The 19,248-nt window shown below is 46.8% G+C and overlaps 1 protein-coding gene across 3 annotated transcripts in view; it reads left to right on the top strand.

Annotated features, from left to right (window-relative positions):
• KIAA0586 (KIAA0586 ortholog) overlaps nt 1-19,248 on the top strand; it is a 355,375-nt gene that overhangs the window by 169,795 nt on the left and 166,332 nt on the right. For all 3 annotated transcript variants that reach the window (XM_075329931.1, XM_075329932.1, XM_075329930.1), the window contains 2 exons: nt 5,474-5,658; nt 5,910-6,026. In XM_075329931.1, coding sequence (XP_075186046.1) covers nt 5,474-5,658; nt 5,910-6,026 — 302 coding nt within the window. The remainder of the gene's footprint in view (nt 1-5,473; nt 5,659-5,909; nt 6,027-19,248) is intronic.

Below are 19,248 nucleotides of genomic sequence, written 5' to 3'. Positions count from 1 at the left end.
GACATCAGTCAGCAGGTTTTTTCTATCGCTTCATTGGGTACACAGGAAGCCATAAGTGTATGCTACTGCCACTGGGAGGGTGACACTATGCAAAAATAGTTACCTTCTCCTTGGTAGTATACACCCACCGGAGATGAGCTGATCAGATTTAGCTTAGTGTCAGTAGGAGGCAGACACAGGACTCCACCTAGTTCTGTTTCTACCTTTTGGGTGTGTTGTTTTGTATTATTGATTTCCTTTTAGCTTTCAAAGTCAGCTTCTGATTGGGCAACAGAGTGAAGTTGTGTACTCTGTCATCCACCCTATAGACCGAGTGCTCAGTATGGGGCTGTGTCACTGTATCTCTGGTCACAGACAGGACCCTAACACATCAAGAGTATTTGGGGCTGTCTGCAGTCGGTCCTTGCCTCCGTACCCCTGCCTGCTCACTCACAAAATCCCGTTGTGCAGGGAGGGAAGTCAAATCTGACACTTTCTAGCCGCCCGGCAGACAGCATCTGGGATTCCATATGACTGCTTCGCTATCGTGCTTTAAATAAGAATTTCAGGGTCTTAAGGACAGGTATCGTTCACCCTAGGTTTTGGGGAGAATGAGGGGGGCTCCTGATTAAAAAAAAAATAATAATAAATGTCTGGGTGTGTGTATGTATGTATGTATGTATGTATGTATATATGTATACATATGTACACTGTGTATGTATGTGTGTATATATATATATATATATATATATATATATATATATATATATATATATATATATATATATATATAGATATATATATATATATATAGATATATATATAGATATATATATATATATATATATATATATAATATTGTTGTCAGTACATTTCCCCTCTCATCCCTGAGAGGCGGAGCTAGACTTTAAAGGTTCTAAGTCTAGTCACTTACAGTCGCTTTAATTTCATTTTCTGGCTCAATTGCGACATTCATGCCGCTTTGGTTTTCCTTGGCAGCCAGGTTTCAAAATTGAGTTCCTGGCTTGGCTCAGGGCTTACTCCTGTGGCCAGGACATGTCCCTGCCAACTCGGTCAATTAGATGCTCGGGCTCTCCCGTGCTTCCCGCACTCCGGCCTCAACCAATCTTAGCGCATCTTGCACCCTAGATGCTCGGTAACACAGCGCACTCATTTCTTATGCCACTCCTTTCTCGGCGCTACATTATATCCCCCTGATGCCAGCTGTTTCCGCCACAACCCCAGCTGCTTGTCTCCCGCACTGCAGAGTCAGGGTCTCCGACTTCTCTCCGGGGTAAGTGCCGTCCTCTCATTTGAATCCTTCCCGGAGACTCCCAATCCTACCCCTCTTTGTCTGCAATATCCATGAGTAAATTAGTAGGACTGGACAGGAATTCAGAACAGATTTCCGTTGTTACCTTTAAGCTGGGTTCATACATAGCGACAGCGACAACGACGTCGCTGTTACGTCACCCTTTCAATCAATGTGCTGGAAACCAGAGCCGTGCTTCTAGCTCTCCTAGCTTTTCACCACCTGTTGGCGGGCAGGCACATTTGAGTCCAGTCAGACAACGCGACAGCGGTTGCCTACATCAATCACCAAGGCGGGACACGCAGCCGCCTGGCAATGATGGAGGTACAACGCATCCTCCAATGGGCGGAGGACTCCAAGTCCACCATATCCGCAGTCCACATCCCAGGTGTGGAAAACTGGGAGGCAGATTATCTCAGCCGTCAAAGCGTGGACGGTGGCGAGTGGTCCCTGCACCCGGCAGTGTTTCAGTCAATCTGCCGCAAATGGGGCACTCCGGACATGGACCTAATGGCATCCCGTCACAACAACAAAGTTCCTGTTTACGTGATTCGCTCCCACGATCCTCAGGCCTTCGCCGCGGACGCTCTGGTTCAAGACTGGTCCCAGTTTCGTCTGTCTTACGTGGTTCCCCCTCTAGCTCTCTTGCCCAGAGTCCTGCGCAAGATCAGAATGGAGGGCCGTCGAGTCATCCTCATTGCACCGGACTGGCCCAGGCGAGCTTGGTATCCGGACCTGCTCCACCTGTCTGTAGAGATGCCGTGACATCTCCCGGACCGTCCAGACCTACTCTCGCAAGGTCCGTTTTTCCGCCCGAATTCTGCGGCTCTCAATATGACGGCGTGGCTCTTGAGTCCTGGATTTTGACGGCTTCTGGTATTCCTCCTGAAGTCATCTCCACTATGACTCGGGCCCGTAAGGCTTCCTCCGCTAAGATCTATCACAGGACTTGGAAAATTTTCCTGTCCTGGTGTCGCTCTACCGGTCATCCTCCTTGGCCATTCTCTTTGCCGATCCTTCTGTCTTTTCTACAGTCCGGTCTGCAGCTAGGACTGTCCCTCAACTCTCTCAAGGGACAAGTCTCAGCTCTGTCAGTTCTGTTCCAGCGGCGTCTCGCTCGGCTGGCTCAGGTCCGCACCTTCATGCAGGGCGCGTCTCACATCATTCCGCCTTATCGGCGGCCCTTGGATCCCTGGGACCTTAACTTGGTCCTCACGGTATTGCAGAAACCCCCTTTTGAGCCTCTTAGGGAGGTTTCTTTGTATCGTCTTTCTCAGAAGGTGACCTTTCTGGTTGCCATAACTTCTCTCAGGAGAGTCTCTGATTTGGCTGCGCTCTCTTCGGAGTCACCTTTTTTTAGTTTTTCATCAAGACAAGGTGGTTCTCCATCCGACTCCGGACTTTCTTCCTAAGGTGGTCTCTCCTTTCCACCTTAACCAGGACATTACCCTACCTTCCTTCTGTCCGGCTCCTGTTCATCGCTTTGAAAAAGCGCTGCATACTCTAGATCTGGTGTGTGCTCTCCGGATCTATGTGTCTCGCACCGCTGCGCTTAGGCGGTGCACCTCTCTTTTTGTGCTAACCACAGGTCGGCGCAAGGGCCTCCCTGCTTCTAAGCCGACCTTAGCCCGTTGGATTAGATCGACCATTTCGGACGCCTACCAGAGTACTCAGGTGCCTCCCCCGCCGGGGATCAAGGCACACTCGACCAGAGCTGTCGGTGCCTCTTGGGCTTTTAGGCACCAGGGTACGGCTCAAGAAGTCTGTCAGGCTGCCACTTGGACTAGCCTGCATACCTTTTCGAAGCACTACCAAGTGCATGCTCATGCTTCGGCAGATGCGAGCTTGGAAAGACGCATCCTTCAGGCGACTGTCGCCCATTTGTGAAGTTAGGTTCTGCCTACTTCTTAGTTTTTCTGTTTATTCCCACCCAGGGACTGCTTTGGAACGTCCCAAGGTCTGGGTCTCCCAAAGGAACGATAAAGAAAAAGAGAATTTTGTTTACTTACCGTAAATTCTTTTTCTTATAGTTCCGTATTGGGATACCCAGCACCCTCCCTGTTGCCTGTTGGCAATTTCTTGTTTCGCGTGTTATCACCGGCTGTTGTTGTGGACAGAGTCTCCGGTTGTTACGGCTCTTGCTCTGTTCTACTTGTGGGTGGCTATTCTCCTTCAGCTTTTGCACTTAACTGGCTGGGACTGGCTCACTAGGGGGTGTATAAGCTCAGAGGGAGGAACTACACTTTTAAGTGTAGTACTTTGTGTGTCCTCCGGAGGCAGAAGCTAAACACCCAAGGTCTGGGTCTCCCAATACGGAACTATAAGATAAAGAATTTTCGGTAAGTAAACAAAATTCTCTTTTTTATTTTAGGTTGCTTCTCTTTTTGCTTTGACACTAACTGATCATCTTGGCTCCGGTCGGTGGGTGTATCCTACTGAGGGGGAGCTAACTAATTTATTTCCTAATGTCAGCCTTCTAGTGGCGGCAGCATACACCCATGGTTTCCTGTGTCCCCCAGTGAAGGCTCCAAGAAAGAGAGAGATTTTAGGGTGAGTATCCAAAATCTTCTTTCCTGCTACCACATCTGAGAGCAGCATGATGTAGACAAAGAGACCACGTTTACAGCAATGTATCACTTAGTTTACTGTGCGCAGTGATTCTTACAGAATCAAAGTTTTTAGATTTAGCAGTGCAGCAGAGCTGAGAAGGCTGCTTCCACCCACATTAGGCTCTCTATGTAAAATTGTGAAGGTAGCCTGGGCTATAAATTGTTTGTTCAGATGTAATAAGATTATCTGTGTATGTAAATAATCAAAATATAGATGTAGTTGTATAATTATCTGTGTGTCTATATGACAATCGCACAGACGCCATAATATGATTCTATGCTGTAAATTCAAGAAAGGGTTAACCAAGGACGAGTGAACAGATGTATAAACAATGGACAGTGAAGCCCTGAGTGAAAGTTTTATCAGTGATTTCACACAACGAAAGAATGTTTTAACTAGATAATCAGGCCAGAATAATGAGAGAATTTTATAATTATGGTTTTCTCACAGTTGAATTTAGGGATGCAATGTGTGGGATCATCACTCCCTGTTCTTGTTTTAAGGTCAAAGTTGAATGTTGTATGGTATAATCACAAGTTTTATAATACACGAGTTCAGACGCAAGCCTTAGCTCAATCAGAGAACATGTCATGTGTTCAATGATTATTGAGTCTCGTAATATATCTGTACAGATAGCTAATTTGGCCCGTACCTCTGGATTTGCCCTGAACAATGACTCCATTAGCAGTCTTACCCAAATTTCTCCCTTGACACAATGTCTATGGACAGTGAGGGTCTAATCGCAGCAGGGCACGTTCCGGACTAACTGACCTAGTCTGGAATGTGATAACAATATGGCGTCTCCAGCCTGTATGTATCACAGTACATAGCACACTGCAGAATGAGTTACGAGTGACCGACAGTCAGATTCTTCTGAGTATTTCATTCTGATGTTTCTTCTTCACAACTTTTCCTTATCTAAGTGGATTTATGACACCATATTTCAGCTCAACTTTAATATGGTCATAAACCTGCTTAGAGTATTTCAGGATGAGAAAATAAGAGCTGTAAACCCTGCATTCAGAGCGAGCTCACTGACTGATTCACAGTTTACTCTTTCCGCAGTCTGTGATGTTCATTGATGCATAGAGGCTGCAGAAGGCAAATGGTTAAAGGAGTTCTCGAATGTTCTTCCTCCAGGAACGCTGCGCTCTTCTGCCTCCTGACTTCTTGTTTGCAGTTTGTTAGTGAAAGGGGGTGCACTCGTGATGATTGACAGTTCAGACCAGAGTCGCGGTCGCACATCATATGCTGTGAGCATCGCCTACGTTTCCTCCGCACCGTCACAGGAGAGCAGGGACAAGCAACAAGGTCGGATTCAGAGCTACTCTTGCACGTTATTTAGCAAACAACTTGCAAGCTGATTGAGAAAAAAACATTTTTTTAGTCTAAAGAGCATGTTTCATCCATAGGATGTTCTTCATGCATATATAGGTAATGGTAGAACTAGATGTTAATAGAGACGGGCTTTGATATTGCCCCATTAGTGCCCTCTAGTGGCAGCATTACAATGGAAACCGTTAATTACTGGATTAAAGCTCATCATTTATTTTGTTTTAATGCTTGCTGCAGGTAAACCGCGGTTTGGGCGAGCCGCTCCACTACCGTCTGCTGTCATTCTTGCTCACCCTCAGCCCGTCGTGAATGTTTCTATACCACCAATGCCACCAAAGCCTAAGGCGGAGGTTGTGAAGCCCAATATCGCTGTGGTTGAGATAAGGTCGGAGAAGAAGGATGCACCCCAGCTTAGTGTGCAGGTATGGGTTACATATCCCGTGTTCTTGTAGTATGCATGGTTTTTAATATCGCCAATGTACTTTCTAATAAGTCTGATGACTAAATACATGTAATGATTGTGAGCAGCGGTCTAAACGGAAATCGCAACCATGACTTGTAGGTCCTGTAGGGGAATCCGCCATCTGGATGGCAAGAGTTACATCCATCCACTTGGGACTAATGATCCTTATAACATTAATGAAGGCTCTCATAGACTTCTTTTTTGTTCCAGGTGTTACCTTGTGTTGATATAGACAGCATTACCAGTGAGAGCCCAGCAACAACCCACAGGACCCCAAGTCCAGATCCACCGCCTCGTACACCCACTCCTGTCAAAACTGACATACAGGTAGGACTCTCCGAAGCATATAGCACTTATATCTCAGGTGCTGTATCACACATCCAGAATTCATGGGCCGGGTACTGACTGCAATGTTTGGACCGGAGGCCGGTCTGACTCAAACTCAACAGCATCATAGGTATATACCATATGAGTCTGTGGCTTTTGGATTTCGAGACCTGGGCCAGATATCACAGTGCGTACACAGACCATTAAAGGGAATCTGTCACCAGGTTTTTGCTCCCCCATCAGTAGAGACAGAGACCCTTGATTCAAATGATGTGTCACTTACTGAGCTGTTTGCTGTCATTTTGATAAAATCACTATTTTCTTTGCTGGAAATCTAGCAGTTATACAGAGCTCATGAATATGCTGGACTACCTAGCAGCACACCAAGTAGTCCTGTAATGATAATCTACTGCTGATTAAGCAGTGATTTTATCAAAACTACACTAAGCAGCCCAGTAAGTGACATCGATGGAATCAGGATCTCTGCCCCTACGTTATGTTGAGATCTCAGATTAGGTGGCAAAGGCCCGGTGACAGATTCACTTTAATGTCAGATGTGGGAAACCAGCTTTGCGTTAAAGGGTTGTTCTAATATTTTGTATTCAAGATCGCACCCCTCCCAGCTTTCTGCTTGATGGGGATCGCTGCTCTCCCGGAGATTGACAGGCATGGCTGCACCGCTGGCCCAAACTGAGCGCACTCCCATTCTGCAAACAGAGTGTGCTTTGTCTGTACAGGACGGGAGAAGCATCAGGGGGACTGAGGATAGTGGAATCCTGTGATCCGGTATGCCGTAACAAGCAGGTTATAAAGCATAGGGCCTGCAAACAGTGCATGCACCTTTCCTATCAAACCGGCCACTCTGAGGCAAAAGGCCATAACACAAATCTGAAGCTGAATTTCAGTTTTGTATCAGCAAGGTGGCAAACAAAGCTGAACAGTGTCTTAAAGGGAATGTCATCAGAAAATGTTCTTTTCTTACATCAATTTTTTGTGTTACATGAAAAATTCTATATATTTCCCCACAATCTTTATTAAAAAGAAACAAAATGAGTGTTTGCAATATTCACAATTACCCCTGGGGCTATTTTAGACTTATACTTCCTGTCTTTACAGGAAGAGTTTTCAGAACTCTCATTATCATCACAGCCAGGATGACAAGTAACAATTCTGTGCACAATGGATAAAACAGAATCCACCAATCACAACAGGTTATTTCATCTGACCCTGCTTCCCTTCCCTTTACAATGAGCTTTGCACTCATTCATGTGATGCTCCAATGCAAAAGAAAGGGTCTGTTTCTGTTCATTGTGGCTAATGCACATGTGGATTTTTTTGAAACAACGGGACGTTTAAGTCTAAAATATTTCCAGTGACCAGTGTGAAAATTGCAGGATTTTTATTTTTTTAGACTCATATTTCCTGTCTTTACACAAACAGTTTTCAGAAGTTTCATTATGACAGCCAGGATAACAAGTAACGATTTATATGCACAATGGATATCACAGGATGCACCAATCAGGACCCATTATTTCATCTGACCCTGCTCCCCCTCCCTTCACAATGAGTTTTGCACATGCTCATCAGATGCTCCAATACACAAAGGGTCTGATTCTGTTTATTGTGGCTAATGTACGGGTGAATTTCCTGAAACAACGGGAAGTGTAAAGCTTAAAGCCCCAGTGACCTGTGTGAAAATTGCAGGATTTTTATGTTTAATTCAGATCATGTCATCGGAAAAAAATAAACATACTCCATTAATGAACAATACATTAAACACTAAAACCTGATTTAAACAATAAGACATTTTCCGGTGACACATTGCCTTTAATTCGTAAGATGCAGTCAGTTTGTACATTTTTTTTTTTTCCCGTGTGTTTTTTTTCTATAAGTGCTCTAATATTAGGAGCGTCAAGCTCAGTCAATCAGAATGAGGTTTGTTAATTGGTCTGGGAAGAACGGATCGCATGTGTAAAAACCGTCATAGAGTAAACCATATTTTTCGCTTTCTAAGACGCACCCCAAATTTAGACATAAAAAAGGTAAAAAAATAAAAATGGGGTCTTTCTCATACTCCGATGTTGTCATACTGGAGAGGAGCAGCAGTGGTGGTGAAGCGGGGTCACAGGAGGCAGAGGTTGTGCTCGCAGGCGCGGCGGGTCAGTGGTGGCGGGGTCCGTGGTGGCAGGCGCGGCGGGGTCCGTGGTGGCAGGCGTGGCGTCCGTGGTGGCAGGCACAGCGGGGTCCGTGGTGGCAGGCACAGTGGGGTCCGTGGTGGCGGCGGCGGGTGAGTGGTGCAGCAGGCCGGTGCGGTGCGTGTCCCAGTGTCCGCGGTCCCGGTTCAAATGATGGCTCCTGGAGCGGCTTATGCGCAGATGGAGCTCTCATCCAAGAGCTCCATCTGCGCCCGCTCCCGGCGCCACCATTTGAAACTGGGACCACGGACACACTGGGAAACCTCCTGCACAGCCGCCTGCCCACCCGCACAGAGAGGCAGCTGGCACCGACAGGCACCCGGCTGCCGCCCGCACACAGGCACCCGGCTGCCGCCCGCACACAGGCACCCGGCTGCTGCCCGCACGCAAGCACAGGCACCCGGCTGCCACCCGCACGCAAGCACAGGTACCCGGCTGCTTGCATGCAACCACAGGCACCCGACCGCCCGATCGCTGCACAGACAGCGGATTTTAAGACGCAACCCTCATTTTCCTCCCAAATTTTTAGGAGGAAAAGTACATCTTATAATCCGAAAAATACGGTAATTCATCTGTGTGTTGTCCATGCAAAACACTTACCGCGTACGGATGATAAGCACAGATGTCTGAATGTGGCCATATATCAAATTACATATAACACATCTGTTGACTGTAACGTGTGCAGTTCTGTGACATTCAGCTGATAACTAATGTGTTAATCACGAAGCAATCCATTAGGACTCCCATTACAAGCAGCAATGATGAATTATTCATATTTTAATTACTCATAGTACACGACAATCGCCCGTCTACGAGCGCTCCACTCTTTAAGAGGTAATTTATTAATTCTTCCTTTTGGTTCTGGCAACTTTTCAATAATGTCGCCAAACCTTACATGTGTCCGTAATGGATAACATCTGTGTGGATTGTGATAAAACACGCTGTTTCCATAACATTAGACAACACATTGCATTACAGAGCGGGGTTGCCGCTGATTAAGCCTCCGGCAGGCGGGAGACACATCTGCATTCCCTCCTTTTCGGTTGCTGCACCTCTCACAGACGTTTTAGGAGCCCGAGCGATCGGGATTATACATGGTCCATAGTGTTCTCTATAAAAACAGTAGTTAACTCGGAGCATACAGATGTTTTTGTCTTCAGTGTCCTATTACCCCCTTTGTCTTAGGCTGACCGGCAGCCCCGACTCATTAACATGCAGGTCTTGCTTAGCCAAAACAAAATGTGATTTTAATACAAAGGGATAAGCAGCTGCCAGATACCTCTGACTCCACTGATCTCGAGGGAAAAAAAGGCTCAGGCAAAGGAAAAAAGAATAAACTCAGAGCTGTTGGCTAATTTTTTTTACCTCCATCCATCATTAGATTGATCTAGTAGATCTTGTCTGTGCCAACTAATATCTATGAGCATAAATGCCACATACACATCAGAGAAAATGTTTTCAGCAGGACTGGCCGAACCTCTAAGGTGTGGGGGGCTTCCCAATCAATTCATCCCTAAGCACAATGTTGCTTTTTCCAGCTGTCCCCATAGGGAATGAATGGTGCAGGGTCCGGCGTGCGCACTGCAGCTCCATGTTAACCAGCAGTCGGACCCCCACTGATCTATAATTCATCACCTCTCATGTGGATAGAGGTGATACTTACTTTAATCTTAGAATCGTTTTAAAAAGGACCATTCACATTTTTTTTATTGCTTATATATATTTAATCTGAATACCTTCTCCAATTGGCACTGCTCCACTGATTCTGGAAAAGTTTTTCTTTTCTTTTTCGCTCCTAATTGGGAGACCCAGACAGTGGGTGTATAGCTACTGCCTCTGGAGGCCGCACAAAGAACTACACTTAAAAGTGTAAGGCCCCTCCCCTTCTGGCTATACACCCTCCCGTAGGAGTACAGATTCCTCAGTTTTAGCTTTGTGCGCAGGAGGTCAGACACGCACGCATAGCTCCATTGTTTTTAGTCAGCAGCAGCTGCTGACTATGTCGGATGGAAGAAAAGAGGGCCCATACAGGGCTCCCAGCATGCTCCCTTCTCACCCCACTGTATGTCGGAGGTGTTTGTAAGGTTGAGGTACCCATTGCGGGTACGGCGGCAGGAGCCCACATGCTGATTCCTTCCCCATCCCTTTTTACAGGGCTCTGGGTGAAGTGGGATTTACTGGTCTCCAGGCACTGAGACCGTGCTCCATCTACAGCCCCTGGAGAAGATGCTGGATGGAGCGGAGTACATCAGGGACATGGCCCTGCTTCCTCAAGGTACTCTGTGTCCCCGTGCATTTGGCGCTCACACCGCAGCATGCTGGGTGTTGTAGTGCGCCGGGGGACATCAGCGCTACGGCGCTTGTGCCATGGCCTCATTCAGCTTCGCTGAAGCAGGCACACTTCTGGGAATCGGTCGCGCCGGCCGCTGGGACTGCGGCGCGGCTGGCACTTGTGGTGCGCCGGGGACTTCAGCGCGGCCCGCGCTTTTACGGCGGCCGCGCTGATAACTCGAGTCCCCGGCTTTTGCGGCCTGCTTCCGTTCGTTCCCGCCCCCAGGCCTGCCAGTCAGGAGAGGGGCGGGACGCTGGTCAGTGCATCAGCGCTGAGGGCTGGAGTCGTTTTTACATACTCCAGCCCTCACAATCGGCACAGAGGGGACACTGTTTCCCGCACTTTTGTTTGGAAACTCCCACGGACCGCCCCTCTCCACAGACGCCGGCAGCCATTCCTGCTGACACGCTGAGCTGCAGAGGGGAGCCGGGGAGACCCAGACAAGGAATTCTGCGCCTCTTACCCGCTATTCAGCGGGCGGTAAGCAGCCCTCAGGGCTCACCCCCTCTTGTGCCAGTAGTATTCTTAGTATTTTGTTTCTACAAATACTTTGTATTGCATAGCGCTGGTCGCCCTTTGGCTATAGACTCTCTCACATTGCAGAGAGCCAGCAGCATGTCGTCCGTAAAACGCAAGGGTGCCAAGGCACAGACATTATATGCTTCCTGCACCGCATGTGGGACTTTTCTACCGGCAGGCTCCACGGACCCCCATTGTGTGCAGTGCTCGGCCCCTGCGGCGCTTGCACAGTCGGGACCTCTGCTGGACGTGACCCAGGGTGTACCACCTGTGAATGCTGTCCAAGTGACAGGAACTGAGTTTGCAGCTTTTGCTGACAGAATGTCTCTCACTATGTCACAAATTCTTGACACATTGCGAGCTAGGCCTGTACTTCAGGCCACGGACACTGTGCAATCATTGCCCCCTGGTCCCCCTCAGCTGAATTACCAAGCTCCGGGACGGGCATATACACCTCAGGGTGAAGACTCTGACTCGGACGATGGCCCCGGGCAGCCTAAGCGGGCTCGCTATGACGGGCCTTCACATTCATCTCAATGGTCAGGATCCCAGCGAGATGAATCTATGGGTGATGAGGCGGACGTAACTGATCAGGATTCTGATCCTGGGACCGCTCTCAATCTAGATACACCAGATGGTGACGCCATAGTTAATGATCTTATATTTAACATCAATAAGATGTTAAATATTTCCCCACCAGCTCCTCTTGTAGAGGAGTCAGCTTCGCAGCACGAGAGAATCCATTTCAGATACCCTAAGCGTACTTTAAGCACTTTTCTGGACCACGCTGACTTTAGAGACGCAATCCAGAAACCCCACGCTTATCCTGAAAGGCGTTTTCCTAAACGGCTTAAAGATACACGCTATCCTTTTCCCCCTGAGGTGGTCAAGGGTTGGACCCAGTGTCCAAAAGTGGATCCTCCAATTTCCAGGCTTGCAGCTAGATCCTTGGTTGCAGTTGAAGATGGAGCGGCACTTAAAGATGCCACTGACAGGCAGATGGAGCTCTGGCTGAAATCCATCTATGAAGCGATTGGAGCGTCATTAGCGCCTTCTTTTGCGGCCGTATGGGCACTCCAAGCTATCTCAGCCGGGCTTGCGCGAGTCGACTCAGTCACACGTGCATTTGCCCCGCAGGTAGCACCATTGACCTCGCAAATGGCGGCATTCGCGTCGTACGCGATTAATGCTGTTCTTGACGCTACAAGCCGCACGGCAGTGGCGTCAGCCAACTCCGTTGTTTTGCGTAGGGCCCTGTGGTTGAGACATTGGAAAGCAGATTCTCATTCCAAGAAGTGCTTAACCAATTTGCCTTTTTCTCGTGACCGATTGTTTGGAGAGCGTTTGGATGAAATCATCAAACACTCCAAGGGTAAGGACTCATCCTTACCGCAACACAGACAAAACAAACCCCAACAGAGGAAGGGTCAGTCTGGTTATCGGTCCTTTCGAGGACCGGGCAGGTCCCAATTCGCCTCGTCAAAAAAGACTCAAAAAGACCAGAGACGCTCAGATTCTTGGAGGTCTCAGTCACGCCCAAAAAGGACAGCCGGAGGAACCGTTGCCAAGACGGCGTCCTCCTGACTTGCGGTCTCCGATTCCCACACCCACGGTCGGTGGGAGGCTTTCCCACTTTGGCGACATCTGGCTGTCACGCGTCAAAGACCGTTGGGTGAGGGATATTCTGTCTCACGGGTACAGGATAGAGTTCAGTTCTCGTCCGCCAACTCGTTTCTTCAGAACTTCTCCACCACCAGACCGAGCCGATGCTCTGTTGCAGGCGGTGGCCGCTCTAAAGGCGGAAGGAGTGGTGTCCTCCGTCCCTCTTCAGGAACAAGGTCACGGTTTTTACTCCAATCTGTTTGTGGTCCCAAAAAAGGACGGATCGTATCGACCCGTCCTGGATCTAAAGTTGCTCAACAGACACGTAAAAGTCAGGAGGTTCCGGATGGAATCCCTACGCTCCGTCATAGCCTCAATGTCTCAAGGAGATTTTCTAGCATCAATAGATATCAAAGATGCGTATCTCCACGTGCCGATCGCACCAGAGCATCAGCGTTTCCTACGCTTCGTCATACACGACGAACACCTGCAGTTCGTAGCGTTACCTTTCGGTCTGGCAACAGCCCCCCGGGTCTTCACCAAAGTCATGGCAGCAGTAGTAGCTGTTCTGCACTCGCAGGGTCACTCGGTCATCCCGTATCTAGACGACCTGCTTATAAAGGCACCCTCTCAAGAGGCATGCCAACACAGTCTGAAGGTGGCACTAGACACTCTCCAGAGTTTCGGGTGGATTATCAACTTTCCAAAGTCTCATCTAACCCCGACCCAATCTCTGACTTATCTTGGCATGGAGTTTCATACTCTCTCAGCGATAGTGAGACTTCCACTGGACAAGCAGTGCTCGCTACGGACTGGAGTGCAATCTCTCCTTCAGAGCCAGTCGCACTCACTGAGGCGCCTCATGCATTTCCTAGGAAAGATGGTAGCAGCAATGGAGGCAGTCCCGTTCGCGCAGTTTCATCTGCGCCCTCTACAATGGGACATTCTACGCCAATGGGATGGGAAATCGACGTCCCTCGACAGGACTGTCTCCCTCTCTCAGACTGCCAAGGACTCTCTGCGTTGGTGGCTTCTCCCCACCTCATTGTCACAGGGAAAGTCGTTCCTTCCCCCGTCCTGGGCAGTGGTCACGACGGATGCGAGCCTATCAGGGTGGGGAGCGGTGTTTCTCCACCACAGGGCTCAGGGGACGTGGACTCAGGAAGAGTCCACCCTGCAGATCAATGTTCTGGAAATCAGAGCAATCTATCTTGCCCTGCGAGCCTTCCAACAATGGCTGGAAGGCAAGCAGATTCGGATTCAGTCGGACAATTCCACGGCGGTGGCGTACATCAACCACCAAGGGGGAACACGCAGTCGCCAAGCTTTTCAAGAAGTCCAGCGGATTTTGACGTGGGTGGAAAGCAGAGCGTCCACCATATCCGCAGTTCACATCCCAGGCGTGGAAAACTGGGAAGCAGACTTTCTCAGTCGCCAGGGCATGGACGCAGGAGAATGGTCCCTTCACCCGGACGTGTTTCAGCAGATCTGTTGCCGCTGGGGGACGCCGGACGTCGATCTGATGGCGTCACGGCACAACAACAAGGTCCCAGTTTTCATGGCACGGTCTCACGATCACCGAGCGCTGGCGGCAGACGCCTTGGTTCAGGATTGGTCGCAATTCCGACTCCCCTATGTGTTCCCACCTCTAGCATTGTTACCCAGAGTTCTCCGGAAAATCAAGTCCGACTGCCATCGAGCCATACTCGTCGCTCCAGATTGGCCAAGAAGGTCGTGGTACCCGGATCTGTGGCATCTCACGGTAGGCCAACCGTGGACACTACCAAACCGTCCAGATTTGCTGTCTCAAGGGCCGTTTTTCCATCTGAATTCTGCGGCCCTGAACCTGACTGTGTGGCCATTGAGTCCTGGATCCTAGCGGCCTCAGGTTTATCTCATGAAGTTGTTGCCACAATGAGACAGGCTAGAAAACCATCCTCAGCTAAGATCTATCACAGGACGTGGAAGATATTCTTAGCGTGGTGCTTGGCTCAAGGGTTTTCTCCCTGGCCATTTGCATTGCCAATTTTTCTTTCCTTCCTGCAGTCTGGGTTGGAAAAAGGTTTGTCGCTTAGCTCGCTTAAGGGTCAAGTCTCCGCGCTATCCGTATTCTTTCAGAAGCGCTTGGCACGGCTTTCTAAAGTACGCACGTTTCTCCAAGGAGTTTGTCATATCGTTCCTCCTTACAGACGGCCATTGGAACCCTGGGATCTGAACAAGGTTCTCATTGCTCTCCAGAAGCCGCCTTTCGAGCCTTTGAAAGAGGTTCCCCTTTCTCGGCTTTCACAAAAGGTAGTTTTTCTTGTGGCGGTCACGTCTCTTCGAAGAGTGTCCGAGCTAGCGGCGTTATCTTGCAAATTTCCCTTCCTGGTGTTTCACCAAGACAAGGTAGTACTGCGTCCAATTCCAGAGTTTTCTCCCAAGGTGGTTTCTTCCTTTCATCTCAATCAGGATATCACTTTGCCATCTTTGTGTCCGCATCCAGTTCACCAATTTGAAAAGGGTTTACATCTGTTGGACCTGGTGAGAGCACTCAGGATTTACATTTCTCGCACGGCGGCTCTACGCCGTTCTGATGCGCTCTTTGTCCTAGTCGCTGGTCAGCATAAGGGATCGCAAGCTTCCAAATCCACCCTGGCGCGGTGGATCAAGGAACCAATTCTTCACACATACCGTTCTGCTGGGCTTCCGATTCCATCTGGACTGAAGGCCCATTCTACCAGAGCCGTGGGTGCGTCCTGGGCATTGCGGCATCAGGCTACGGCTCAGCAAGTGTGCCAGGCGGCTACCTGGTCGAGTCTGCACACGTTTACCAAACACTATCAAGTGCATACCTACGCTTCGGCAGATGCCAGCCTAGGTAGACAGGTCCTTCAGGCGGCGGTGGCCCACCTGTAGGAAGAGGCTGTCTGACAGCCCGTTCATGTGGTATCTTTTTACCCACCCAGGGACTGCTTTTGGACGTCCCACTGTCTGGGTCTCCCAATTAGGAGCGAAAAAGAAGAAGGGAATTTTGTTTACTTACCGTAAATTCCTTTTCTTCTAGCTCCAATTGGGAGACCCAGCACCCGCCCTATTTGTTCTTAGGGTTTCGTTTTTCGGGTGCACATGTTGTTCATGTTGTTTCTTAAGTTCTCCGATCTTGTTATCGGATTGAATTTGTTTTTGAAACTGTTATTGGCTTTCCTCCTTCTTGCTTTGGTACTAAAACTGAGGAATCTGTACTCCTACGGGAGGGTGTATAGCCAGAAGGGGAGGGGCCTTACACTTTTAAGTGTAGTTCTTTGTGCGGCCTCCAGAGGCAGTAGCTATACACCTGTCAAGGTCAGAATGACGATGATGATGAGACTCAAAGGATCTCTTGATATCCGGCTGCTGCTTCTAATTAAAATGTCATGGGTGCACACGAGAATGAAAAATAACTGCACAGCAAGTCAGTTACATCTATCTCCATGACGGGCTCTTAACCAAGTGTGTTCTTTATTGTTTGAAAGAGACTCTAGACCAAACAGTAAGGGGGTGTGAACAAAAGTTTTAGTCCAATCAAGTATCGTAAGTCAGGGCTTCATGACGTAGAGAGATCTACATATTCTCCGTTGATTGGTCAGTCTAGGATCCAGGAATTTCTCTTTGTCCATCTGTCTTGGGTGTAAACCAGGAAATGGTGGCCATATTCAAGCTATACATATATATCCTAGTATATACTGAGTTTAAGGAAAATACACTGAATATGCAATATACATATATACATGTTAATAAGAAACAAAAGCATTCACAAATATGTGTGTTAGTTCACATCTACTGAACTATATAACTGAGTCTATGAAATGGCTGAATTAAGTATTTTTGAATACTCAATTCTTTATCCTCAACAGTCCCCCCTAAAGACTTACTTCTGCCATTTCTAAATTCTAAGGGTACTGTGTTCCCTTAGGAAGAGAGGTAGAAAGATCTGTTGAAAAACCTGCCTAACTGAACGTTGAAACATGGGCGGAAAGGGGAAAGGGGTTTTCTTCACCGGTTTGAGACCAAGGACTCCTAGGCGAGTCCTCACCCTTTGTAGTTGGACTTTCCCATGTCTCAAGGTTCTCTAAGTCCTCTCTTCTAACTGTTCTGGCAAGACTGGTCTAAAACTGTACAGGGTTTTCTGAAAAGGATAAGTATGAGCAGAACGCTCAGTGCAGCTCTGGTTGATTAACCCTTCTGCAATGCGAGGTGTGGATCCATAGATGTTTCTGTGGTTGGATCAGCTCCTCTAGTGTTGACTCATAGCTCTTTCTCGCTTGTCCTTTAGGATCAATCAGTCTCCTGACTGGAGACCATATGCTAATAGCTCTGATTTAAGATCTGGAATTGGAGAATACACCTGTTTAGCACACTATTCAGTCAATTATATAAAAATATACATGTCTATGCTAAACCAAAAAACATCTTACATAAAGACCTGCTTATTGCAAAAAGAAAACAGAACATATACATTTTATACACCATTTACTAGTTTCCACTTTTCTATAAAATATACACTTTTTGTAAACACATTTTTCTTTACATACCACCTTTCATGTGCTTCTCAACAATAATGTCGTTTTCTGCACTGGAATACCTCTGACCAAACCTGGAAAGAAATTTACACAACACGCACAGACTTGCATACAACGTGCTCATGATATACATCTATAATCAGTTTGCAGTCTCTAAGAATGGGTAGAGTAGGTGCAGGGTGTTTCTACGGACTCTTTACAGTTTTTTTCTCACTTCATTCTAAGCACTTGTCTCACAAGACTGGGTGAATCTTCCCACCTGGGTACTGAACCCGGTGTCACCAAAGCACACGCTGACAATTCTCTTTCACAGATGTTACCTGGGCCATCATTAAGAAGAGCTCTCATGGCAGAGAAAGCTTACCACCCTTTGTCCACAGACCTTCCTCAGTCAGCTGGCTCCCTGCATGTCACACTCCATTCCTTGTTGTATCGCTTGTTCCTGTAGGGATTTAAGAACACAAGGAGTAACAGAAGTCACTGACGTGACCAATGTCACCAAGGCATGGTCGGTATTGGTGAAAGACTCTCAACTCTAGGCCCGTTCACTGCTTCTTGGTCAACTGCACCTGTGCGAGGATCTCCATCCGAATCCATCAGCTCAGATCTAGACTTTCTTTTCGGCATACCTAATTCATTTGACAACAGGAAAAAAATCTACAACCTACATACACCTCTAAAGACTCTTACCCACTCCCGTTCTACCCATCTAGAGAGGGCATTTAATGCATCACTGTCTCCTGTATCAATAGGATTGGAGGGAGTGGTCGAATTTAGACTACCTCATGTGGTGTAAACAGCAGCATATCCAGTGCAGAATCGACCACCATCTGGTTTCATCTATAAAAACAAAAACTAAAAAATATACATTAGATCATTCTTATAACTTCATCTCTGATCATAATACAGTTAGTGGTCATCTATACCTCACATGACTGAGAATACTAAATAAATAAACAAACAAATAAACAAATAAACATATAAGACAAGACTTTCCCATTTCAGTTAACAGATATACCTCATAGTAATCTAATAAACATAACCTATGGGAAAAAAGGAAAAAAGGTCAGCTTCAAAACCTATCTAATATGCCTACTGCACCCTCCAAGAAACTGGAGAATATAATTAATACCTTATTCCCCCCTTGTTTAATTGTTTATTTACCAATATGGCAAAATTCAGCATTTGTATACTGGTATTCCCTAAAAGAAAAGATAAAATAGCAGGTAATAAATTAGCCACATACTAAAAGGAACAAACACTGAAAATAACGTACATCTCACAACAATATACATTACTGGGGAATTTTAAAACTTTACAATAAACAACACTGTATCCATAAAGAAAAGAAAAACCTTTCATACTAGAAACGACTGAGACATGATGAAATGACAGCTGTGACTAGGCGACTAACCTGCAAAAATATATGAATGGTTTAGAAATAATCGTAAAAACAGAAAAGGTGATAGAGTCACAAAATAAAAATATATTGTTCAAATAAATCGCCATTAAACACAAAACAACACAAATTATATCGCACATCCCATAAAATTTAATATTCCCTATTCAGGTATAAACAGCAAACTAAAAATGGGAAATCCTGAACTCTAAGGGTTAAACCAAACTCACGTCACTATTGGAGAGAGACACATTCCATTCTTCTTAAAAGTGAGACAGGAAGAAGGAAAAAAAACTCATCCTTTGTTATAACAAAGACGTAGCAGGGAACACATCCATTAGCAAAATCTACATTGGATACATTATACATTTTTCCTAATTCCTTTTTACAAATGGATTTGATACATTTTGACATCAGTAGGGGTAAGTCGTTTACGATTTTTGTTTTAAATTAACTAACATAATACAAAGATATATATATATTTACCTTCCTCTATTTTATTTTATGATATAATGCTGCAGGACTTTTAAAATACCAATTAATTTTATGTGAACAGATCTATTTCCACATCATTTCTGTAAAAATTTCACTTACTTATCTTTGACTTGCATTTATGGGATAACTGAGTAAACAA

Source organism: Anomaloglossus baeobatrachus, chromosome 12 (assembly GCF_048569485.1).
Source record: "Anomaloglossus baeobatrachus isolate aAnoBae1 chromosome 12, aAnoBae1.hap1, whole genome shotgun sequence".
In the NCBI taxonomy this organism is placed as follows: Eukaryota; Metazoa; Chordata; class Amphibia; order Anura; family Aromobatidae; genus Anomaloglossus; species Anomaloglossus baeobatrachus.
Note: the sequence above shows the minus strand (reverse complement) of the source record. Positions and strands in the feature narration are given on the sequence as shown.